General features: G+C 36.8%; 5 protein-coding genes across 9 annotated transcripts; 3 read left to right on the top strand and 2 right to left on the bottom strand.

Annotated features, from left to right (window-relative positions):
- Positions 1 to 35: 35 nt before the first annotated feature.
- On the top strand, positions 36 to 1,154 carry LOC17880580 (pectinesterase inhibitor 2). The gene is made up of 2 exons (XM_006285253.2): positions 36 to 270; positions 571 to 1,154. The coding sequence occupies exons 1-2, from the start codon at positions 85 to 87 to the stop codon at positions 946 to 948; spliced, it is 564 nt and encodes a 187-aa protein (XP_006285315.1). The 5' UTR covers positions 36 to 84; the 3' UTR covers positions 949 to 1,154.
- A 787-nt stretch (positions 1,155 to 1,941) lies between these two features.
- On the top strand, positions 1,942 to 2,856 carry LOC17880049 (adenylate isopentenyltransferase 4). The gene has a single exon (XM_006285499.1). It carries the CDS (start codon positions 1,942 to 1,944, stop codon positions 2,854 to 2,856), a length of 915 nt encoding a protein of 304 aa, XP_006285561.1.
- Positions 2,857 to 6,215: 3,359 nt separating this feature from the next.
- Positions 6,216 to 7,260, bottom strand: LOC17879897 (zinc-finger homeodomain protein 2). Its single transcript, XM_006286217.2, has one exon. It carries the CDS (start codon positions 7,029 to 7,031, stop codon positions 6,357 to 6,359), a length of 675 nt encoding a protein of 224 aa, XP_006286279.1. The 5' UTR covers positions 7,032 to 7,260; the 3' UTR covers positions 6,216 to 6,356.
- A 2,954-nt stretch (positions 7,261 to 10,214) lies between these two features.
- Positions 10,215 to 13,702, bottom strand: LOC17877519 (tryptophan aminotransferase-related protein 2). 2 transcript variants are annotated; one of them, XM_006282542.2, is made up of 6 exons: positions 13,613 to 13,702; positions 12,954 to 13,216; positions 11,420 to 11,723; positions 11,000 to 11,280; positions 10,615 to 10,907; positions 10,215 to 10,488 (listed from the first exon to the last, which is right to left on the bottom strand). In XM_006282542.2, the coding sequence occupies exons 2-6, from the start codon at positions 13,202 to 13,204 to the stop codon at positions 10,292 to 10,294; spliced, it is 1,326 nt and encodes a 441-aa protein (XP_006282604.1). In that variant the 5' UTR covers positions 13,205 to 13,216; positions 13,613 to 13,702; the 3' UTR covers positions 10,215 to 10,291. The 2 variants fall into 2 exon arrangements, with proteins under 2 accessions (XP_006282604.1, XP_023635350.1); XM_023779582.1 differs by lacking the exon at positions 13,613 to 13,702 and having other exon boundaries at positions 12,954 to 13,405.
- Positions 13,703 to 15,623: 1,921 nt separating this feature from the next.
- Positions 15,624 to 23,425, top strand: LOC17880205 (protein MODIFIER OF SNC1 1). 4 transcript variants are annotated; one of them, XM_006282937.2, is made up of 10 exons: positions 15,624 to 15,932; positions 16,680 to 16,748; positions 17,282 to 17,362; positions 17,448 to 17,492; positions 17,587 to 17,956; positions 18,386 to 18,488; positions 18,921 to 18,995; positions 19,190 to 20,291; positions 20,373 to 20,562; positions 20,671 to 23,425. In XM_006282937.2, exons 2-10 carry the CDS (start codon positions 16,720 to 16,722, stop codon positions 22,978 to 22,980), a joined length of 4,305 nt encoding a protein of 1,434 aa, XP_006282999.1. In that variant the 5' UTR covers positions 15,624 to 15,932; positions 16,680 to 16,719; the 3' UTR covers positions 22,981 to 23,425. The 4 variants fall into 4 exon arrangements, with proteins under 4 accessions (XP_006282999.1, XP_023635579.1, XP_023635580.1 ...); XM_023779811.1 differs by having other exon boundaries at positions 17,279 to 17,362; XM_023779812.1 differs by lacking the exon at positions 18,921 to 18,995 and having other exon boundaries at positions 17,279 to 17,362.
- The last annotated feature ends 947 nt before the right edge of the window (positions 23,426 to 24,372 follow it).

Genomic DNA, 24,372 nt, shown 5'->3' with positions numbered 1-24,372 from the left:
AGCCTTAATTAAACCAAAGCAATACAACACAAAACTGAATAAACAACCAGAAATTTGAACAAGAAAACTTCCGACACTTTGAAAATGGCAACGTCCTCCGTTCTGTCCACCTTCGCCGCCGCGGCAATTACTTTGCAGCTACTCTTGTCTCCTGCTTCAGCCTCCCCTCACATGAAATACATTGACGCCATTTGCGATCGTGCCCATGACCAAGCTTTCTGCGTTAAGACTATGACTTCCAATCCCCCTACAGCTGCTCCCATTAGCCTGGTATATATGATCTCCAATATATATTGGCTATTCGTAGAATCTCACGTCAGGAATTAGAAGATGTCTAGCGTAATATATAACGAGCTAATGCATTTATTACCGATTTGTTTTTACGTATAAACCACGAAACTTAACTGTTTTAAACAATACAAAATCTATGCTTCTAAACATATCTTTTTAAAAATATATTGTAAACTATATATTTTATTTTTTGGTTCTGTTGACGTCTCAATCGTAAATGGGAATGATCATTACAAGTTTCCGCTGATAAAATGATCTTTAAAATGATCTCTCAAATAGGTTCCATTGGCGGAGGCTGTGATCAACTTGGCCACGTCCCACGCGGAGAAGACAGCCATTTTCGTGGATGAGAGTGCAAAGAAAGACCCAACTGTGAAGGTTGCGTTTACGGAGTGCCACAAGGCCTACATGGCCGTGGTGGCTGCTCTCAAGAGCGCAAATGTGAAGCTCAAGGCATCCCCGGACACGGCTAACTACGACGTCAGGGCTTCGAGCGACCAAATAAGGCACGTGAATGAATTGGTTGCGAAAAACAGTGACCAGGCTTCAACCACACTCAAGGAAATGACTTTGCAGATGGAGAAACTCCTCGATCTTGCAGCTGGAGCCGCCGATGCCGTTGACGATGACGATGAGAACATTCGCCTTCGCGTCTAATGGATGTTAAACCGAGCGGGTGTCGTTTTTTTCTTTTTCTTTTCTTCACAATTATAAGTGATCAAAATTAATTAATTAATATGTATACATATTTGCATACAAACTGTGTTATGATAAATTAGTAATTCAGTTTTTGAAATATGTGGTCCAGTTTTGCATTCCTTCCATTTTTCTTACATCCATGATATTTAATGTTTTGCATGATCTTGTCACTAATATAATCTAAAATGTTGTATGAATTACGATTTTTGTCACCTAATTGTCAGAAGGAATTATTTTTAATGGATTGACAGTACCGTAAACCGTTAGTTCAGTTGTCAGTTAGGTATTGTTTTTGTTAATTTATGTAATAGTTGGCTCAATTGTTTAATGAATTTATTTTGTTGCATGTTTCGTTCGTTTCGTATAACGCATCTCATGAGACGATTATTTTATGCGCAAACTAACATTTTCTATATTATTTTTCTTCACTAGATAGAGTAAACACATAGATTCATTTATAACTATAATTTAAACATAGATTTAAATGTAGATATACTTTTCTTGATTACTATTTTAATTTTATCAACGTATATACTTTTGAATGAGTGACCCTTTGCACATGTCTTTTAAAGTCATATAATATATGAGTTATTAATTTTTTGGCAAGTAAACACCTATCAATAAAACATATATTTTAAGAATGATGTGAAAGATTAAACCAAATCTCTGTGTAATTTATATATGCTTATTTATTTATTAGAAATATTAAATGTTTTGATTATTATTTAGATAGAATATACTTCAAAAATGCTAATTTAGGCATAAAAAGTAAAGAATCCATAAAAAGTTAGAACTATATACAAACATAGATTTAAAATTATTTATGTACTTTAAATTCATTCATAAACACATTCATACGCTATATATATATGAATGCATGGAGTAACCAAAACGTGATATCAGCAACATTGTTTGTCTATTCGTGTTTTTTAATCAATCTCTATTTACAAAATGAAGTGTAGAGACAAAATGGTTGTGATCATGGGTGCCACAGGTTCTGGCAAGTCATCACTCTCGGTTGATCTCGCTTTACATTTCGACGCCGAGATCATCAACTCCGACAAAATGCAGTTCTATGATGGCTTGAAGATCACCACGAACCAATCAACCATTGCAGAACGACGTGGAGTGCCACATCACCTTCTCGGTGAACTACACCCGGAGGCTGGAGAAGTCACGGCTGCAGAGTTTCGTGTTATGGTTGAAAAAGCCATCTCTGAGATTACTCAACGTAGAAAACTCCCAATGCTTGCCGGTGGATCCAACTCCTATATCCACGCTCTCCCTGCAGACTCTTATGACCCTGTAAACTATCCTTTTTCTGATGACTACATGGGCTCAATCTGTTCCAAGTTGAGATATGATTGTTGTTTCATTTGGATAGATGTGGACCAACCTGTGTTATTTGAGTATCTCTCTTTACGTTTGGATGTGATGATGAAGTCAGGTATGTTCGAGGAGATCGCTGAGTTCCACCGTTCTAACAAGGCCCCAGAAGAGCCATCGGGGATATGGAAGGCTATAGGAGTGCAAGAGTTTGATGACTACCTCAAAGTATACAAGCTTGATGACATTGACATGAAGAAATGGGATCCTGTGAGAAAGGAGGCTTATAAGAAGGCTATGAGAGCGATCAAAGAAAACACGTTTCAGCTCACAAAGGATCAAATCAGGAAGATCATCAAGTTGACAAATGCCGGGTGGGACATAAAGAAGGTGGATGCTACAGCATCGTTTCGAGAGGCAATTAGGGCAGCCAATCAAGCTGAAGGTGCAGCCGAGATGCAGAGAAATATATGGAACAAGGAACTGTTGGAACCGTGTGTGAATATTGTCAACATCTTTTTGGATCAGCCGATCGATTAGAAAGATGTATATTAATCTACTTATTACAATTATTATTGTTCTCTAATCAATTTTTTTATAAAAAATTAAAAATTATAACTAGCTAAAACTTGTATCAATTTCGAAATATATCTTAATTATTTCATATCAACATTATATATATATATAAGTACGACTCATATATTCGCTAAATTGTAATAATAATATCATATTACTCATATATAAGTTCAACTATTTTCAAAATAACTTTTAAACTCATATTTTCCGCGAAAAATATATTTTAATTTTTTTTCATATTAGCTTACATGTGTATTTTAAATCATACTAAATTGTGTTTGTGGTTTTAAATAAGATTTGTATCCTCGAGAAATTGTAAGTTAATAGTATATTACCGTTATATATATACTATATATTTAAGTTCAGTTATTTTTAAAATAACTTTTAACTAATCATGTATCTTCTGTCCAACAATCTGATTTATACCCTGTTTAAGACAAAAGATAATAGTTGCACATACATAATTTAGAATAAAATTATAAATGGTATAGATTTTCTTTGTTTAAAATGAACTTTTAAATTTTCACCAAAAAAGAAAAATAAAATTTTAAACTATTTAAACTGATGTTATAAGTCTTAATTACGACTAGTATTTCCACGAAATAATGTGTTCAATACCTTGTATACTATATTTAATCTCGAATATCTTTGAACAATATGTTTGATGAGACTCTTATAATTGGATCGAGTTACGAGTTTTAAAACAAATTCCCTTTGTTCATTTTAACTTTTACGTAACGTTTTAAAAATTATTATTGACTTTTTACTATTGAATTTTGCTTTCAACATTTTATGTAAAAGTTAAGAGTGTATATGATTTCTTTGACCATTTCTATTTTACATTTTGATTTTTTTATTGATTTAATAACTTAATGGTTTTTAAATGTTAAAAAAAAGAGTTAAATGAAATTAGATGTTATTTAATTAAACATTATTTAAAGGATACTTTTTTATTTCAAGGATACTTAAGAACTATATACACACAAACTGGATGAAGTAAGATTATCTTTAGGATCTTGCCCAATTAACAATTGGTAAAATCGTAGATATAATTGCCCATCTTAAATAATGTAGAACAGACAAATGTCTGATTTTCTTAATCCAAACGTTATGATAGAAAAGTTTTTATTTTTATTTTTGTTCCCATATTTATGATCTTTTACCAAAAAGAACAATTAATTATATTTTTAGGAGTATTTTTTAATAGCTTTTTGAAATTTCATATTATTAAATTAATATTCACACCATCAAGACATGTGAACGTTAATATTCACACCTTCAAGACATGCGAACGTTTATTTTCTTAATTCACTATTAGCAAATTGATTAATGAATTTATAGTCATAGCATGCAAAGTAAATATAAAGCCTTAATACAGAGACTGTCTCAGTATAAGATGGTAATGGAATAATGATCTAGATCTAGTGATGAGGCCAACAACTTGATGGACTGCAAATCTCTGCAGCAATGGTACAAGGAAATTGGTGGGTACAACAAAATTGAAAGGTTGCATTGTATAGGGAGCTAGGGCCACACGACTCTTGTCGCATAATGCCAACCAAATTAGTATAAGTGTCATTTCAAAACCTTTTTGGCCAAAATAGTATATATTATATTAAAAGAGACGTTATTATTAGCTGAAAAGATCCAAATAATTTCTATCGATAAACAAAAAAAACACAATATGTTCGGTGAGATGGTAGGAGCAAAATGCTGACGGATCTAATGTTCATGCATAACTTATGACTTATATTATTTGAGATGACGAGAGTTTTATTATACATTTCAAAAAAACGACATGTCAACTTGTTAATTAGTTTGTTTATAATGTGTTATCAAAGGAGTTTGTAGTATAGAATGTTGTAATGAGAAAATTGTGATATAAGGTAATTAAGGTGGTCATATCTAAACAAATTTCCTTGAATTCTTGGAAAATAAATTAAAAGTAAAAAAGAATCCCAAAGAGTAACAATTGGTATGTTTACATCAAGCGTTACGGCAATTAAATGAATTGGGTTGTGATGTGAAAGAGACAAATTAAAAAAGAGTGGAGAAGTTTCGAAGCAAGCTCAACACATAGACATAGCTAGCAAGCGTATATTAAAGATTAAAGAGAGAGAGAGAGGGAGTTAATGCAGCGGTGGGTTTTGGTAAGATAGCGAGAGGAAGGTGACAAATGTGAATTCGTCATTTTCTTCATCGAGATGGATATCTCTATATCATCATCATCATCATCATCATCATTATCTCCATCATCGGGAATCATTTGGTTTAATTATTTCAAGCTTTTCGGTTTCACTTGGCTAGCTTTAAAAGGTAATTAATGTTCACACATGAGATAAAGTGTCTTTAAACTAAAATTAAAAAATGAGGATTTTACGGTTCAAGACTTATTACATGAACTAATTCAGGATATGTTACATAAATGGGGAAAAGGAAAAAACTATAAAAATAGGTCAAATGAGACCCCTAGCAACATGTCTTAAACGGACAAAAAATGCTCTTAATTAACTACTATCTGTTTTATTGATTATTCACGTATTAATAAATTAAATGCCTTATTATGTGTATATTTGCGCCAGTTCGTCAGATAAATATACGGTACTCTATTTATATATAGTTATTATGAGCATAATCAACATATATGTTTACACGTTCAAATAAATATTATTGGTTGATTATGGTATAATTGATTCTTAAACTAGTCACATTTTCAATATATTGTAGCATGCTATAAATGGATATCGCCACATGCGTAATAAGCAAATAACATGTTATTTAAACACATAACACATATCTTTACCTATTTGAACATCATGTATTTTTGGTTTGTTCATTCAATTTAGGAGTGGGAGTTCCTCGCAATGGCACGTTATGCTTAGACACCTAGCTAGCTATTAGAGCAAAACGTCAATGGCTTCTCATTGTTGCACATGCATGCTCAACCAGAATTTATTCTCTTAGTTCATTTTAACCGCCCTATATATATTTAGTAAGCTAATATCTACGTAAAACTTAGAACTGGCTAATTGCTAAGTACTATATATAGCTGATTACTAGCTAGCTCTAATCTCAACTTATCATTTTATTTCTTAGCCAACAATATGTACCATACGGGTTGAAAGTTGAAACTCATTGGTCTACAACTCTAGAAGCACCGTACCGTACTTTTTTTAGTTTTGTCCATTACTCAATTACAATCATCAGTGTACATTATTTATGAAATCAAGTAATTAACCATTCGATCCAACGTTAATGATGATGATTAATAGTTAATTAATCACAATGTGTCCTAAGTTGTCCCAAACTACGAGATGCGGTTATTAACTAAAAGAAGAAACTATATATGTCCAGAAAAAAAAAGAAAAACATATAACTACTAATTAAAAGTAGTTACAGAAAGAGTCATACCAAAAACGAAACAATCATGATCTTCTAGTGTTTGAAATCATGTCTGAGCAAAATTAGGGTTTCTTACCAAGAGAGTTCTTGTTGTTATGCATCCAGATTTTAAGCACTTGTCTCCTAACACCAGTCTCCGCACAGAACTGCTCAACAGCCACGTCATCGTGCTTCTGAATTCGCCACCCCAACCTCTCCGCAAAGGCTAACATCTTCTCCTTCTGCTCCGCCGTGAACTTCGTTCTGAACCTCTTCGCCGTGTTCCCGCCGCTGCTGCTCGGATTCGATGTATCCTCCTCGTCCGCCGACGCCATGGGTGGCCTATAAGGCTGCCCTGCCGCCGTGGGAGATGTTAGATGAAGATATCCAGGCGGTGGATGGGGCTGCGGCGGGCGGTTGTAGTACGTGGGAACTCTCTGGCCCCTACCGCCGACGATTTCAGTTTCCTTTCGGTGGAAGTTGCGGTGGCAGCCACAAGCTGCACACTTGAGAGCGTCGAGTGTACCATCTTCACCGGAAGGCATGAACTCGCAGCATCCGTCCACGGCGTGGCCGCCTATGTTAACGGCATGGTTCTTCAAGCACTCTCTATACCTCATCTTCCCTCCAACGCCTTTATTCCTTCCTCCTCCTCCTCCGCCGCTAGATGTAGCTCCCTCGCCGCTCAGAGAGTCGTAACCACCGGGGGGATTAACACCGGACATCTCCATATCTTCTTCTTGCTCCTCAAAATCCATGTTCCCTAGCTCTTTCTTTATTTCTTAATTCTTCGACATCACAAGAGACATCCGTACAAATTAGATTGTTACTTATAAACTATTCTAGAGACCAATAATTCATGAGAGTTAAGAGTATAAATTTTATGACAGAAAATATAAATTTAATCCGAATGAAAAGATGAAACAGTGAAGATAAGAAAGAGAGAGAGATGATGAGAGTGTGGTCAACAATTCTCAATCCCTGCCGCTTAATAAAAGAGAGCCTCAACTTTTTTTTTTTACGTTTTTTTGTTTGTTTGTTTTAACATAATTTTTATACAGTATACATGTGTATAGTTTCATCCAAAAAGACACTCACACGCCATACCCTTTTGATGTTTAGATGAAATGTACAGTTTAATAGAATAAAATATAAAGTTTGTGGTCTAATGTATCATATAATTAAGTGGATCGATTAGTGATTAAACTGGCGCTTAGGGTTTTGTTCAAGGTAAGTTTGACTATTTGTGACTTTACCGTAAAAAGAGGATCAAAGTGGAAACTGAGGTGAAAGCAAAAGTGTCTTTGGGAACTTACTGATCACAGCAAAATGGCAAAAGCATTGGGACGTAGAGATCGATCATAATCTGAACACATGTGTAATAATCCAACCATTTCCTTATTAAACCAATATTGTTTAACCATCTGACCATTAATTTGACCGGTGAATCCACCCAAGTAATTTAGTCCGGCTACGTAAAAATTTCTAATACATAATTTGTATGATTTGAAATGTAATTAATTTTTGGATTTAGTTTGCATTACTGTTATATGTAATTTTTTTCTACTGCTATACTGTCATAAAATCTTTCAGTGTTATATGTAGGAATATTGCTGTGAGCCAAAAAAGTAATTGTGGACCAACGGGTCTAATCTTGTTTTCTTTATGAGTTTAAAGAGATCATGTCGCAAGTTGAAACAAACTTATTCAAGACCTGAAGCATCATTTTATCCTTAAAATGGAATTCAAACACGTTTTATGCAAGACATATTTACATCTTATCATTTGATCCAACTCTTAATCATGTTTTCTTCATCTCTCTAACTATCACTCATCAACAAGTACAAAATTACAAAAAAAAAGGTATAAGTTGCTTGGCTTCCTTATAAGAACTGGTGTCAATGATATTTAGATTTACGTTAAACAAAAGAACTAACATGATAAGGATGAATAGGTTACAAAAATGCTATAAAAATTCAAGAATGGGTATAAATGGTACTCAGACCGAGATTCGGATCGATTTGGTATCAAAATAAATATTTACTTGTCGCAGCAAGACAAAGACAAATTTGTGAATAGGGAAAAAAAGACAAGTATAGTTATGTAGACGATCAAGTTGATAAAGAAAGGAAGAGTAGATTTGTGGAAAAAGACAAAGACGAACGGGCGTTTGACGATGGAATAGTACCACAAAACAAATGTGATGTGGCGTAGTCAGGAGAAAGTTGATGATGAATTTTGCAGGTAACATCACGTGAATGGTTTGTGTGGTTCTGTGTGATCTCTCATCACCTCACCTCTTAACTCTAATCTTCCTCATCCATATATACAAATCGTGACTATATCTTGTTTTTGTTTAAAGAAGTTTATTTTATAATTTGTTAGATGACGACGCTCAGTTTAACTTTTTACAACCATGAAAAGTAATTAAATCTTTTAGAGCTTGAATGGTGACAAGACGTACGGTTCTATTTTGAGTATTTTTCACGTCCAATTTTTATAATTTTGATGGGTTGTTGGTGTTTTGTCCTTTTAAAAATTTTTTTGGTTAAATTTGTTAATATTTTTGAAGAAATAGAAATGATGGAATTATCCTTCTGAATCATGCAGAAAACAAAACAAAAAAAACAAAAGTTGGCGTGCATGATATCCCTAAAATTGAGAAAATTGTAAAGAGTGCCATGAACAGTGATAAAACTTGTAAGAAATGCCACTTCGAAAAACTTCTTCTCCCGCCTGCCACAAGAGCTCTGTATAAAGACTGATGTACCCCTGGATGAATTGGCTGTTTTGTGTTGTGACTGTTCATTTTTTTTCATTATCTCTTTCTCTTCTTCATCTTCTTCTTCATCTTCCAACAACAAACAATTTCAACGGACCAGATCCGACGGACGAACTCTGGCGGACCAGATCGACAGACCAGATCCGACGGACCATATTCGACAGACCAGATCCGGCGGACCATAGCAATTCTGGTCCAGATTCGGCAGACAAGATTCGACAGACCAGTTCCGACAAACCATAACTCCAGCGGACGAGTTCTGGCAGACCACAGTCAGTTTTAATGAACTATAACCAATTCAAGCAGACCATATTCGGCGGACCAGTTTCGACCAACCCAGAAAGACGAGTTCCGATAGACCAGATCTGTTAGACGAGTTCAGACGGACGATAGTCAGTTCCTACGAACTTTAACCAGCTCCGGCATAGCAGATTCGGCGGACCAGATAGACCAGTTACGATAGACTAGTTGTGGCAAACCAGATCCGGTGTATCATTTTCCGGCGGACAAAAGCTAGTTATGATAGACTTGTTCTAAGTGATAAAAACCGGCGGACCAGTTCTGTTGACCTGATTCGGCGGACCAGGCAGACGATCAAACAAGTGATGCAGTTATTACACTATAGACAATACATTTTCTGTGGATGGACAATATTCGGCGAACCAATTTTGTCGACTAGTTATGGCAGATCAGATGTAGTGGACCAGATCTTGTAGACGAGATCTCTTTTTTTTTTTTTTTTGATTTTGTCTATCATTTTCTTTTGTCTTTTTCTTCGAGGGCAAAATCGTCCATGTTTCTCTCTTTGTGGCACGTTTTGAAAGAAGCTTTCATTAATGGCAGTTTGACAAATTCGAGTTTCCAAAATGGCAGTCTCAATAAAATTCCCAAAATTGGTGCGGTGGAAAAGCTGAGTCAAATGTAAAATGGACAGGTTTGGACAATGATACTCCTGCACCATTGTCGATATGACTCTGAGGGATCACCTAAGGTTGGAGTTAAAATCTGAAAAAAGAAAAAAAAAAAAAAAAAACTATACATCCATTAAATGTTGGATATATCTGATATTCTGATCCTTACAACCAAGACTTTTCAGACCAACATGCCGGCACACTTGAATGTTCGTTCATTCATCGGGAGACGGGATTGGTCTTTGACCTTCACATAATTCAGATTTCCAATAAAACACTTGTTGCAACATTAGTTATGACAAAGATCATCATTTCATGCACTTAATTACAAAGTTGAATTAGAGGAAGCTGAAACCCTGCGAAGGAAAATATTAAAGTTACTATCTCTATCCAACATGCTTATCCTCACAAAACTTTGGTCATCTCCGAAGTGCTTCCCACTTTTCGTTAAAATCTTCTTCTCCTCTCTTAGAAACTTCTCACAATCCACAATCCCTTCTTCACATTTAAACCATGCAAACGCTACAATAATACACCAAACCAAATGAATTAAGAAAAATTAAAATGCTTCTATGTACATTACAATTATTTACGTAGTATACTTATAGCAGATTATCATTGTTTCATATTTTTTTTCTTTATGTGTACCTGGTTGTGACTCAAAGACCTTGCCAAAGAAACTGCAGTGTTGAGCGGAGAAATCAGGAACGGTGAAACGTTTAGTGTTCTTCGCTGCTTGTTTCAATAGCTTCCACCTCTCATACATAGCATCATAACTGTGGTCAAAGAAGGATTTGGCCGTTTCATTCCCACAGCTATCTGACACAACCTTTAGAACCTTGGCTACTCTAAGCTGCGAGTCCTTTGAAACCCCAATCGTGTTGAGTTCAATGTACTCTGTCATTTTCCTAGCTGTCTCTCTGTCTTTCACCAAAGCCCATCTGCAAAATGAAACAAGAATTTAACGTTTAAGTGAGTTGTTATCTTTTCTTGTTCCCATGACGCAAAATGTGACAACAACGTATGTACTTACCCAATACGCATCCCTGCATGGCCAGTGCTCTTTGAAGCAGTGAAGAGCATGACGTCGTGATCAGCTGCTGATGTTATCGGCGTATATTGTGGCCAGTAGTAAGCCAAATCATGGATCAGTATACCTTTACTACTGTTTACTACCGGTTCTCTCAAGAGCCCATCAGGGTTGTTTGGAGATGTAACAAGTTCAATGTATGGACCTTCTTCCTTGTATGCCTTTGCATCTCCACCCCACCGATATAAACACGATTTGAGGCAGTCAGTAATTAACGGGTATGACTGCAACCAAAACCGCTTATACATGTTAGATTGATATGTGTCTGCTAACATAACCCAAGAAAGCTAGTATCCAGCAAAATGGCGCCTCTAACAAGACATACATGTATATTTTGAGACGAAAGCACGTTATGTGACTCACACAATAATAAGGTGCAGCTGAGACGACGTTAATGGGACCAGAGTCATCATGCGGGGAGAGAGCATAGAGAGCAGCCTGATACAACTGTGTTGAGCCAGTGCCAACAACAATGAAGCGGTCTTGAGTTACAGCATTCCCAACAACCTTATGCACCCTCACAATCTCTTTGCCAAGCTCTGGTTCAAGAAACCAACAAAGGTTGTTGTGATCTGAAAAATAGCTGAGAGATTGCCATCCAGGTATCACCAAAGTTGTCACCTCTCCCATTTCCTGCCAGTATCTCTCATACACCGTTGGATCACCACTGCGTAAGAGATACCACATCAACGTTAGCATATATTATGTATATGTATCTACGTACAGTCTGACAAGAATTGCTCTTAAAATCAAAGAAAGCTGCGAATATAGGTAAAAGGACTATTCATGGGTCCTTTTCTCTAATGGAGAACATAAAACATCACCTCCTTATTTCTAATAACAGTGAATAACATGGTCCAGTTACGTACTAGATCACCATACTAGTCCTTTAGATTCTCTCAATGGACATGAAAATATTTATGTATGAGAATCATGTCCACCAAAATGTGGGTCTCTCTTTACTTTTTTTTTTTTTTTCCCTTTCTCTTTTGTCTATTTATAAGTTTTTTCTTGACAATGGAATTGGGAAAGAATCAAAAGGAGTATGATACATATTCTGATATACCAAGTGTCTCCTAAACCCAAATTTTCAAACTCCATTGGCTGTCACTAACTAAACTAATTGAGAGGGCATCCAAAAAAAGGAACATCACACACTCATCAACCTCCTTTCTCTCACACCATACCACATAACTAATCCGTATTAAAAAAAGAAGTCACTCTCTTCTTTACTTTCTCATCAACAAGAAGAATGGCCCATGTCCAAATTTAATTTTAATACTTTTTAACAGTTGACATTATGACCAAATTTATCTTAATTCCCTTATAAAGAAAACAAATGGACCACCATGATCAATTTGCAAAGATTTTTTTTTTTTTTTTTTTGTTTGACGAGTCACTCATCATAACAAAGTAAATAACAGAAGCAAAATATTCAAACTACCGGCGTACGTTAAGGAACACAAGCATACGCAGAACTAAGACATACTTACTTGAAAATATTGGCAAGTCAATGAACAAACCATCCGTAGAAACTTAGAAAGAATCATAACCTTAGGGTTGACCATTTTTACCCCTTTTTTGAAGTTTGCATTTAATATAGAATGGTAATTATGGCATTAAAGCATGGAGCTTTCACTTGCGTGCTTAAAGGATAATCTCAGATTCCTTGCTATTAGCATCAATGACTTTCAAAGCAATCAAGTATGGGATAAGGAAGATATTTTGTCTACAGATTCTGGAGGATACGCCATTAATACACATTTACTATTCTCAAAACACCAAGGAAGATTAAACAACCAATCAAATTTCCCACCATGGTGACAAGGAACATAACTATCTTCAGAGAACTAGATTGTAATCGAGAACATGAAAAAAGAGTAAGTAAAAAACTTACAGTCTGAGATTGATGATTCTGTCGTCGTCTTCTTCGATCTTGGTATAATTGCAAGATGCTGAAGACAACAAAGAAGATCCTGAAGCCGTGGTGGATATCACAGGCCATATGCTAGAATACGCCGTTCTATCCGGCCAAGAATCTCCTCGCTCTTTGTCACCCTTCAAGATCTTTAGAATCAAGCTGAAGTTCACGGCCAATGAGAGGACCAACATATTCCTCCAAGAAAGAAACCTCGGAATCTGTCCCATCTTGTCTCCAAACTAAAAACACAAAACCAGGAAGCAAAAACGCTAATGCTCAAAAGAAGAAGAGCAGAGTGGGATAGCTGGAAAAAGACCTCTTTATAAAAAAAAATGAAACTTATAGAATCAAAGTAAGCAAGTGCTGTCCAACGAGAGTGAACCTTTATGGCTGATAAATTCGAAGTTATGAGTCTTGAAAAGAGATTAAAATAACCCTTCAAGAATCTCAAGAGATAAAGTGTGTGTTTATATTGAATTATGAACCTAATTAGATTATAACTGATACTTTGCTCAATTACGTACGTACAAGATTTATTTAAACAAAAGAAAGAATTAAAACCCACTTTATATTCGCAGACAAATCTAAAAACCAAGACAACCTACCAAAATATGAGAGCCAGAAGACAAAAGTACCTGTCAAATTGTAAAACAGAGGATCCAAAGTTCTAAACTTGGCCACAATGAAGGGGTCACTGGAGAAAAAAAAGATTTATATATAAGCTGAAAAAGAAGAATTTGTAATTAGGTGAAAGCTCTTTGTTTGTTTCTCTCCGCGAGAAAAGGTTTTTTCCCATTATGAGAAAAATAAAAAGAAAAGATTTTGTTTTTGGCTTTGGCGTGAAGAGTTTCAACTTTTTTGCATGTCACAATGGCAGACCTTGGAAACGACAGTACATGAACCGAGTGAGACACTGGATTTATACAGGATCTCTGTTTACTTACAAGACTGGTTTTTGCTTTATGTGTAATATTTTGTAGATTTACGTCACTTCTTTGTTTTGACGTCTAACTCACTATTTTTTCTTGAATTATATTAGCTATATGCTAAAGAAAGTTTAGCTAGCAGGCTCATTGACTATGTAATTTTGTTATCGTGGTAGAATGTTTAGGAAATCTTGACAATTTCGAACAACACAATTCAATGAGCCTAGGGTGAATTGTCGTAATAACATATTTTGGGGTGTTAATTGTGGAAATAAACAAATAGACAATAAGAATATGTATTTCCGCAAACAAAAAGAAAATAAAAATATGTATTTTGCAAAAAAAGAGAAAATTGTCGAAATAACATATTTGGTTCATGGACCAAAAAAAAAAAAAATATTTTGGTTCGGTTCACAAAAAAAAAAACATATTTTGGTTCATGGACCAGTTTTGTTTACAAATTGTCACGGCCCAATTTTCCCAAGGGTTGGTTTATCAAATATGGATTGGACCCAAGAGTTTTATCCACCAACAAATTTTTTATAGAGAAGAGAAAAACTCCTTCAGCATTTTTTTTTTTGGAATATTTCCGAATTCTGTAAAATGTCAAAGAAGAGATATTAGAGACTGTAGAGAAGTGACACGTTTATATAGTTGACGTATGAAAAAGATTTGGCTAGCTCTAAGCTTAGATCCGCTTAAATCATTCCCGAGCAATCGAGCACCAAACACAACCTCCCTCCATTACAAAACTATGGACTTGTGCTTCACTCTTGTAATGAGTATACTATACAAAGGAACGGTATAGAGGTCGGTAAAACAATGAAACAAACAAAAAAAACTACCAAAAAGTTTGTTGCACACATTGGCTTATCGACATTGAGCAGACCGCCATTTGCAACAAGTTGTTGGTAATGAATAGGTGAACTTGTCACATAATCAATTTCCTCCTCACTGGCAACTCACCTTTACGTTATGATATTCGTGTATAATTAAACATGGTTATATATTTGTAAGCTGTATGTGATCTGATCAGGCCCATTGTCTATGGCATTTGGAAACAGAGAAACAAACACGGTACACAAGTCATACCAAGTCCAGACCGTCTTCAGAAGTATTGATAGACTAATCCAAAACTTGACATTACCAAGAAGACACATCCAAAAATTTCCAAATTGATGTAATTGTGGCAGTTCTCTTATTAATACTCCTTTTTTTTGGTAAGATAATAATTTATAAGGTCAAACTTTTTATTTTAAAAACTGATCAATTTTCATTTTTCAATGATATCTACACATTGTTTTTTTTAATTTAAAAGACTATATGTTGCCTTTTCAGTTTGCAGAGATATTTCAGTTTTCCGTTGACGCGTGTAATTTTACTATTAAAAAATAAAATTTACTATGAGAAAAGAAAAGAAAAAATCAAATGGAAAGAGTTATGTGTGAAAATTAGGAAAAATGCAAAAAGTTAGATTTGTGATATATATATTTGGTCTTAATCTTTTATAATAGTTAGGTAAAAACTAAAAATATGTAAATGATGCATATCCTAATCGATCAGTATTTATTTGTTTTGGTTGAGATAGGTGTAAACCTTTTTTTTTTTTTTTTTTTTTGCAGGAGAGTTGATTCTCTATTTTACCTTTTTTATGCAATGGTCACTAATTTCGTTTACAAATTACAGGAAGAAGAGAAAATAAAACTTAAGAGAGAGAGAACCCAAACAACAAAAAAAAAAAAAAAAAGAAAGAAGGGAAAAAGCTGAGTAAAACCGTGCAGCCCTGAACTACGACGCTTTCTCGTCTTTCAACCAATCCGTTGAACGTAAAGCTTTCATCAGTTGTTTTTCCCCCTACAGATCCTTTGTTTCCTCCTCCACCTTCCCCTTCTTCGTTTCCATCACCACCCATCTCTGCATCCGATCTGCATCCCCTTTGTTGGATTCTCACAATATCTAGGGTTTGCCAGGACGGGACCTCCTCTCCATTCATCAAAGGAGTTTTTTTTCTTCTCTATCATCCTCCTTGGTCAGTTATTTCTTCTCTACATCCCTCGCTTCCCTTTTTTTTGTTTTCCCAGAGGAATCGTCTAGTGATGAGTTGTTTATAGAATTATCGACTTTGATAGTGTCTTCAAGTTGGGTCCTTTTTGTAGAGCCTAATTGAATTGACATTGTTTGATGCATTTGTTTGTTTTAAAGCTCGTTGATTGATGGGATGCTGCAGATATTTCAACATTTTGGGTATACGTTAGTTTAGTAATGCGGTTATCTTACATGGAATGACTTTTGATTTCGTTAGTTAGATGATATCTTTGATATTGTTAGGTTTCTGTAGCAGTTTGATTGTCGAAACCTTGTCTGTTTCTGGCAATTGATTGGTGTTCATGATGGTAAATTTTAGAAAGTATTGATTTTTGGAATTAAATGTTCAAGTTGATGATAATTAGACTTTCAATTTCATGTTGGGGAACTTGTTTAGGTAGTCTGATTCTATTCTGCAACACATTTCACAGTAGCAACTGATATATTTTCTCAATTGTGGTTCATAGTCCGAGTTCTGTTATCTCTGCATTTAGCTTTGTGAATTTCTTCATCGTTTTTTTCTTTTTCTTTTTGCTTTCTTCCATTAACGGTGCTTGTAACTTCTAATCAACACCGAGAGGTGCCAACGGGTCAAGTCAATTTCTTTGTTATAGCAATTGTTCTTCAGTGTCGGTTTTGAGTTCAAGTTTGAGATTTCATTTGTGAATCTGATTCTGCATGTGTCTTACAGGTTGCAAGAGGTGTAATTGGGTCTTGTAGCCGCTTTATAAATGACCTCGAGCACAGCAGGAGATCGAAGGTTTCTGTTCTACCAAAATATTTTTTAACATGAACTTTTCTATGTTTCAATACTGGGTTACATTTTGGCCTCTTTTCACGATGTTTGCATGATTTTCTTTTGCTGTGGCCTTCTCTTAAATTCAGTTACTTGTTTTCAGTGTGCTGCATATTCAAACTGCTGTTAAAATATAGAATCACTATATGTGCCTAAGGAAACTCAGTGTTTGGTTTTCTTTCTTTGAAATAGCTCGCTTGCATGATAGACATTCGCCATGTGTGGATGAAGAATAAGTTTTATTTCATATCACTTGCCTTAAAAGTGTAGAATAAATTATCCAACATGATTTTTGATTTGCAACATCATCATTTAGATTAGCAGAAGAGTGTTCTTTCCACAAGTGTATAGAAAAATATTATAAGAGCTGGTCGCTTTTTATTAAAGCTACTACGCAAAAGAAAAATCATTTATACTTTTGCGCATTTTCTTTTATACTCTGCGGTGGTTTTGGATCATTGCTTTGATGAGAAATTAAACCTCCCGGATATTAGCAGATGGGGTACTACAAGAAGAAGTGGCATGACAATATTGGGAAAGGTTGCTGTTCCAAAACCAATTAACTTACCAAGCCAAAGGTATTTGATGAGCGGATTATCATATTTGATCTTAATATCTGTTTATATAATCTCGTTCTCTGATCGATTCTCTTCTGAATTTAAGGTTGGAGAACCAAGGCCTTGACCCTAATGTGGAAATTGTTCCAAAGTAAGTTTGCAGCTGTGTGAGATGCTATTTCTCTCATTTTTTCCTCATCCTTAAATGTTAGTTTGTTTAATTGTATTCTGGACATCTATTGTAGGGGAACCCTTAGCTGGGGGAGTAAATCATCACTGAATGCTTGGGGGACATCATCATTGTCACCACGAACTGAAAGTGGCCCTGGTTCACCAAGCCACCTCAGTAATCGACCTTCTTCTGGTGGAAGTGGAACTCGGCCTTCAACTGCTGATAGTAACAAAGCACATGACTCTTCTTCTTCTGTTGCATGGGATTCAAACTCTCGGCCTTCATCAGCATCTGGGGTGTTTCCATCTAATCAGGCATCAGTTGCACTACAGCGTCCACATAGTGCAGACACAAGACCAGGAAGTTCCCAGTTATCCCGATTTGCTGAACCTGTGTCAGAGACTTCTGCAACATGGGGTCAACATGTACCAGGAGAGAAGTTGGTATGGTTCTTGTAAATTTAGTTTCTACTCTTTATTATTTATTGTGACTCTGTTAACCATCTCTTTTATCCTTTTCTGTATCCTTACATCTGTTGAGTTCCATGCTATACATTCGTGTTTAATTGCTGGATATACATACGTGTTTGCAATGGGAACAAGATGAGGATGCTTTGTCAAGTTATAGGGAACTTATTGTTTGTCTTAGAGAAATGCTTTGTAGTGTGTAAATTAATTTGGCAACTGAGTGGCACATGTTCTCCAATAAGTCTGCAATTCTGGTTGGGCAAATTGATTTTGATGGAAGGATATTCATTAATATTTGGCAAGCTTCAATCTTCAAGTTTATTTTGCTAGAATAGTTGTGTACAATTTACAGTCTATCTACCATTGCATTATTTACCCTCATTCTTCAAGATTCGTGTTCTACAGGGAGTTGCTCCATCAAACAATGATGGGTTTGCTTTGTCTTCTGGAGATTTTCCTTCCCTTGGTGCTGAAAAGGAGTGTTCTGAAAAGAGCACAAGGCCACAAGGTACTATCTATTAGCAGTAAAAGTTAGTGTATAAATCATGTGTTACAGTATTATTTTTTTTTTTTTAAAACAAACCGTACTTTTATTTAAGAATAGTTCTCTGTGCATATTTCAAATAATACAATCAGCATGTAAACTAGGAAAAAATAAAATGAATTTGTACTCAATTCTATCTTATACTCGTTGTCCTTGCCTTCTTAGCACAGTTTGAAATTGGTACTTCTGAATGCGATTCTGTTGAGAAGTTTATCTACACGGATATTCAACAAAGTCAAAACTTACAGGGGCTTTTCTGGCTTGCTTTGTTTGAATTTTTTTTTGATCTTAGATGACCTCCTAATATGTGCTACTTGAGGGTTTTAGGATTACCTAGATAGAAATTGTTGTGCTTTTATGAAGTAGATATGGCTCTTAGAAACTACAAATTTGCAGATGCTGGACCTCGCGGTCGTCCTTCATCTTCGTCTGGAAGATCTGTGGAAGAGCAAAATGTAGATTGCACGAAAGGTTCTAAACCTCTTTTCCTCTGTTTAGGGGATATACATTACTCTGTTTATAATCATCTCTTACGTGAGAGACATGTTACCCTCTCAGATTTTCATGTGAATTCTTCTTACTGCTTTATTCTTCATACATCCTTTTAGTGAATTTTCTCTTGGGCACTATACCTGACCATATCTTGTGTTGTCTTTTATCTGCAGAAGCTAATGAACGTATTGGAGAAGCCAATTCCTGGAGAAGAGATGATCAGCCATACAGTGAAGATGCACCTAGACATTGCAGAGGGGAAGGGCAATTGGACTCCCGTGGTTCACAATCATATCCTAATGCTAATTTTCCTCATCATTATGATGCTTGGCGTGGTCCTCCAGTAAATAATCATCAAGGTGGTGGCTGGTACAGAGGGAACCACCCATATGGTGGTGCCCCAATGGGTCCTGGTGGTGCCCCAATGGGTCCTGGTGGTTTTCACATGGATCCTTTTCCATTTTATCCTACGCAAGTTCCACCTGCTCCTGGACGTGGGGCTGGTCCTAGGGGTAATCACGCTAATAATGAAATGATGTTTAGACCTCCAATGCTTGACTCTTATGTCCACCCAAGGATGCAGACTAGGCCTGGGTTTTATGTTGGTCCACCGCCACACGAAGGCTACTATGGTCCTCCCATGGGGTATGGCAGTCCCAGTAACAGAGACTTGCCATTTGCAGGTAGGCCTGCTGGTCCTCATACTTTTAATAATCATTCTGGGCAAGGTGGATATGATACTCCTGGAAGCTCAGTGGCTTTGGATCGGAACGAGCCATCACATTCTCAAGAACCACAAAGGCCTTTCAAGGTTCTTTTAAAGCACCAAGATGGGAGGTTGGGAGAAGATAAAGCAAAGCAAGAAGAATTTCTAGGAAATAGGCTCCCGAATGCAGAGACGGTAGCTCAACAGTTGCAAACTTCAAGAAACGAGAGGAGAGAAAACAGAAATGAGGCAAGTGGTGAAGTACAACCAGCTAAGGCAGAACTTGCTGCCCCTGGAGATCCTAGTTTGATTCAGAAAATCGAGGGCTTAAATGCAAAAACTAGAACGAATGATGGTTGGCAAAATGATTCATCTGTTGTCAGTAGAGATGAGCAGGAAAGCAAACCACGTACATTCAATTCTGGAAACCCTGTAAATAAAGTTTCTGCAAGAAATCCTCGAACTGGTCATGCAAATGATAGTAAGAACTTATTACACTATAATCAAGGTGATCCTGCCACAAACAAAAATGCTGAACTTGCAGCAATGAGTGGAACTGCCATATCCAGGTCAGTTATCATTTTCCCATTAGCGTTTCTGCCAGTTAGCCCTCGTTTATGTCAGGAAAGTTTTAATTTTAATACCTACAGGAGATATACTCAACAGACTCAAGGCAGAGCAGATCCTCCAAACAAACGAACAGTAAACAGTGAAGGCAATGATGGTTGGCAGAAGACAACTGATATGTCAGGCTCCTCCCTTATCGTAGATGAATCTTTAGATACCGATTCCATTAGGAGGCCTGGGTCTGGAAAACCAGCAGACCCAAATGACAACCAGGTATAAACTAGTTCATATGATTCTCGTTGTTATTTATACTTTTATGTTGATCTTGTTTGTAGTTATCCTTTTTTGGTTTGACTAAGTGTTTGCAATGTTCTCTCAAAGCGTTCTACGATGAGAGAGTTAGCCAGGCAGCGTGCTCAACAGAGGCAGAAAGAGGAGGAAGAAAGAGCAAGAGATCAACGCGCTAAGGCTCTTGCAAAACTAGAAGAGTTGAATAGGCGTTCCCAAGTATCTGAGGAGGGTTCAGTCAAGAACATGGAAGCTGCATCTAATGCTTCTCTATCTGACATGCAAGAAGATCCTGGGTCTCATTCACCTGCACGTTTCCCATCAAACTCAGGTGATGTTCATTTCCGTTCATCGATCGAGGTGAAGAACACTGTTGCAGCTGCAAATTCCTTAGAACCTACTGGAGGACCAGGAGAAAACACAATGCACGATACGAGGGCTTCAACAGAATATACAAGTAATGTGGGTCCTTCCCAACAGAATACTCTTCCACGTGGTCGTGATGACACAGCCTTAAAACAGAAGCGCTTGGGTTATAAGCAGAAGCAAAATGTTATTGTTGAGAAAAAAATGGCAGCAAGCTCTGTTGCCACTACAGAGGTGTTCGATGATGTTCCATCTCCTGAGGTGGTTAATGAAGGTGTCTCATGCCATAACTCAGACATGCCAGCAACGTCAAGTGTTGTTTCAACTGAGTCAACTTTCACGAAAAGAAAAAATAACAGGAATGGTAAGAAAAAGCACAAGGCTGAGGAGACATCAACGATGAATACGACAAGAGTTGCCGTTGGAAAAGAAACAAAACCGGGAGATGAGTCAATTGAGGCTGGTAGGGAAAGGGCATCTGAAATGGATTTGGGGTCTGTTTCAGTTCCATGTGTGGATATCAAAGTGTCTGGTGATTCGTCTGAGCAAAACAGTTCCTTCACTAATGAAGAATCTCAGAACAGAGCAAAAAACTACTGGAAATCTCAACATTTGCGTCGGACTCAAAGAAACTCACTGGGAAATAAGCCTTCAGAAAAACTTTCTGGCAACAATGCTGTTGTGTGGGCTCCAATACATCCACAGCAGAAAGCTGATGTTTCCACAGGTGTAGGGAGTCAGAACACTGTCCCTGAGTTTGGCACCTCTACGAAGAGTCAGCATCAAGGGCAGACTAGTTCTAAAAGCAAAAGAGTGGAGATTGAAAGATATGTCGTGAAGCCCATAGTAAAGGAAATGGCTGAGCCAATTGTCAGTAAAAATCTAGTAACTGCTGCTCCAGATATGCCAGAGAATGTTAACCATAAAGATAATAGTGGAGGTGAAGGTACAGGAATTCTCCAACCTTCGGGTTCAACTACAGGGAAACCTGGGTCTCCTTCAAAGTCAAGACACGGTAATGGTAGGCAGGGAAAGCATGGTAGAGAACAAGGGTCATGGCACCAGAGAGGTTCTGGAGCACCTACTAAAGCTTTGGAGGATGGACAATCTGTAACCTCAAATCAGCCCATCCGAGGAACAGTGAACTATCACTCTAGCAACCAAACAGAACAAATTGCTGCCAAGAATCAAACCACATGTAATGATGATGGATGGAACGATGGCTGGTATATGCCTCCTGAAATACATCATTCTGCTGTCGAAGAAATGGAAGCAAGTGCTGTTGGAAAAGATCAAGGAATGGGCATCCATGGCAAGCAGCATGCTTCCAGAAGCAACAAAGATGGAGGAAGTAACTACGGTGACCCTAAAAAAGCCATGAAGAAGGATTCCAATAAAGCTCATATGCAGCAATCGGGCCATGGGTTTAGTCAACCAGATTTTCCTGTTGCTTCAAGAGAAAGTCGTGGCCCTGGAGATAATGTGTGGCATACAGCTAATAGGACAGGTAAGTTCGGTGGTCGTGAAAGTACAAGGGACAAAACTTATGGATCTCAGAAAAAAGATGTTGCTGGATACGAGCATCAAGGGGTTACTACAGAACATAAAATGAAATCAGCTGATACACAAGCCCAGTCGCAAAACCGATCTACCAATAAGGAGGTCCAGGTTGAGCAAAATCCGAATAGTATGTTCCAAAAGAACACAGGGCAGGGTCGACGGTTTGGAAGAGGGCATGAATCACAAGGAGGCTGGGGTTTATCGGCGCAAGAGAATATGCACCATCACCATCAGAGGCCATCTTCAAACAGAGATAGACAGAAGCCTACTGTGCATTATGAATACAAACCTGTTGGGTCTCATACAAATGATGGAGAACGTAATCGAGAACAATCGAAAGATAGTTCCCAGACAGAAGGTCCAAGATACAGGGAGAAAGGACAGGGACAGGGACAGCAAAGGCATGGTGGATACCAACATCAACGGGGTACTAGTGGGAGAAACACTGGTCATGGGTTCACAGGTGAGAGAAACTAAGATTGGCCTGTTGTGTTATTAGGTAGAAAGAACTGCCATGCTGAGGATAATAATTGCACTTTGAGATATGGCTATTGAGGAAGCTATTTCGTAGTCACAACATATAGCTTGGGGGATTACTGAGAGGAGACGTATCCGAGGAGGCATAGGCAGATAACAAACTTTGCTCATGAGGGCTTATTATGCAATTTGAGTCACTTGTTTGGATATGAATATTTACTGTAGCCTTTTGTATTACATTTGCCGGCAATTGGACTGACGTTGTTACGTTAAAGCCGTTGCTTTTATTGCTGGTTTTTCTTTTTAATTTCCTATGTTCTATCTATCTATCAGAGTGGGAACCATCTTTACATGACCTCCCACTTTTGATTCCAATTTTTTTGTTTGACGTTGAGACTCATAAGTATATGTATTATAAAAATCTGCCATCCCAAACTTGTTGGTATCGCTGATCGTTTCTGCATGATACATCCCAAATTCTACTACCACTAGACTACTGTCTGCCAGAAAACATGTATAATGATCAAATTTATTCCTCTAACTCTCAGATTGTTTCTCAAATTCCCATATAAATGAAGACGCGACTTGAGAGGTTTGTTCTTATTGGGGTCGACATGAATGAGAGAGGTTTAATAAAATAAAGAGTTTAATATGTTCTTCATTATTGGATGAAACATAATTTTTTTTATAAAAAATGTATTAATAATATTTTTTTTTTAAAAGTAAAAAAGGTCAACTATTTTTAAAGAAAAATACGTAGAAAATATGGGAAATTCATGATAATATTAATATGCAAACGCCAGTGGTTATGAAGAGGTTTTAGAACCTCCGGTATCTTCCATATGAATCAAACGCAGAAGAAGCTGAGTGGAATCTGAAAGTGCATATGTGTGAGTGTGACTAATTCAACTATGTGTATGATCTACTTCGAGTATGTATGAGCATAAAGTAAATAAGGCACAAGCTTTGTTAACGGGGTTCGGATAACCTACATCCCCGGGACCTAGTCCAGATTTCATTAACTAGAAAAGTCCGCAACCTACAATTGCTATATGGAATCCACCAACTCTTTCCTAGAATTACAATGAAAGAAGACTACCACTAATTGTCTTTTCCGACTAGTGTGGCTCTTCTACAAAACCATCAAAAGATCTCTCTATCTTGTTGATGGGGCGACGCCACACACCTTGTGTGCATCTTCTCGAGAATACCCTGAGGCGCGCAAGTCTTCATGAAGCGCCCTCTTGGTATTTATAACAATTGTTCAACACTAAAGATTGACAATTTTCCTATTCCTTCACCAAATAGGAATTGACAAATTTCCTTTGTTCTTTATAGATAAGGAAATTTGCCTTTCGTTCTCATCTTGAATTTACTATTCAAGATGTTCAT

Source organism: Capsella rubella, unplaced genomic scaffold (assembly GCF_000375325.1).
Source record: "Capsella rubella cultivar Monte Gargano unplaced genomic scaffold, Caprub1_0 scaffold_7, whole genome shotgun sequence".
NCBI lineage: Eukaryota > Viridiplantae > Streptophyta > Magnoliopsida > Brassicales > Brassicaceae > Capsella > Capsella rubella.
Note: the sequence above shows the minus strand (reverse complement) of the source record. Positions and strands in the feature narration are given on the sequence as shown.

Bases quoted from the DNA above. Each gene is read 5' to 3' on its own strand.
- LOC17880205 (XM_023779811.1), top strand. From the start codon at position 16,720: ATGACCTCGAGCACAGCAGGAGATCGAAG. The intron at 17,363-17,447 runs GTATTTGATGAG...TCTGAATTTAAG, and splicing joins ATTAACTTACCAAGCCAAAG to GTTGGAGAACCAAGGCCTTG. The intron at 20,563-20,670 runs GTATAAACTAGT...GTTCTCTCAAAG, and splicing joins CAGACCCAAATGACAACCAG to CGTTCTACGATGAGAGAGTT.
- LOC17880049 (XM_006285499.1), top strand. From the start codon at position 1,942: ATGAAGTGTAGAGACAAAATGGTTGTGATCATGGGTGCCACAGGTTCT.
- LOC17880580 (XM_006285253.2), top strand. From the start codon at position 85: ATGGCAACGTCCTCCGTTCTGTCCACCTTCGCCGCCGCGGCAATTACT. The intron at 271-570 runs GTATATATGATC...TCTCTCAAATAG, and splicing joins CAGCTGCTCCCATTAGCCTG to GTTCCATTGGCGGAGGCTGT.
- LOC17877519 (XM_006282542.2), bottom strand. From the start codon at position 13,204: ATGGGACAGATTCCGAGGTTTCTTTCTTGGAGGAATATGTTGGTCCTC. The intron at 11,281-11,419 runs GTGAGTCACATA...TTTTGGTTGCAG, and splicing joins CAGCTGCACCTTATTATTGT to TCATACCCGTTAATTACTGA. The intron at 10,489-10,614 runs GTACACATAAAG...GTATTATTGTAG, and splicing joins GGTCTTTGAGTCACAACCAG to CGTTTGCATGGTTTAAATGT.
- LOC17879897 (XM_006286217.2), bottom strand. From the start codon at position 7,031: ATGGATTTTGAGGAGCAAGAAGAAGATATGGAGATGTCCGGTGTTAAT.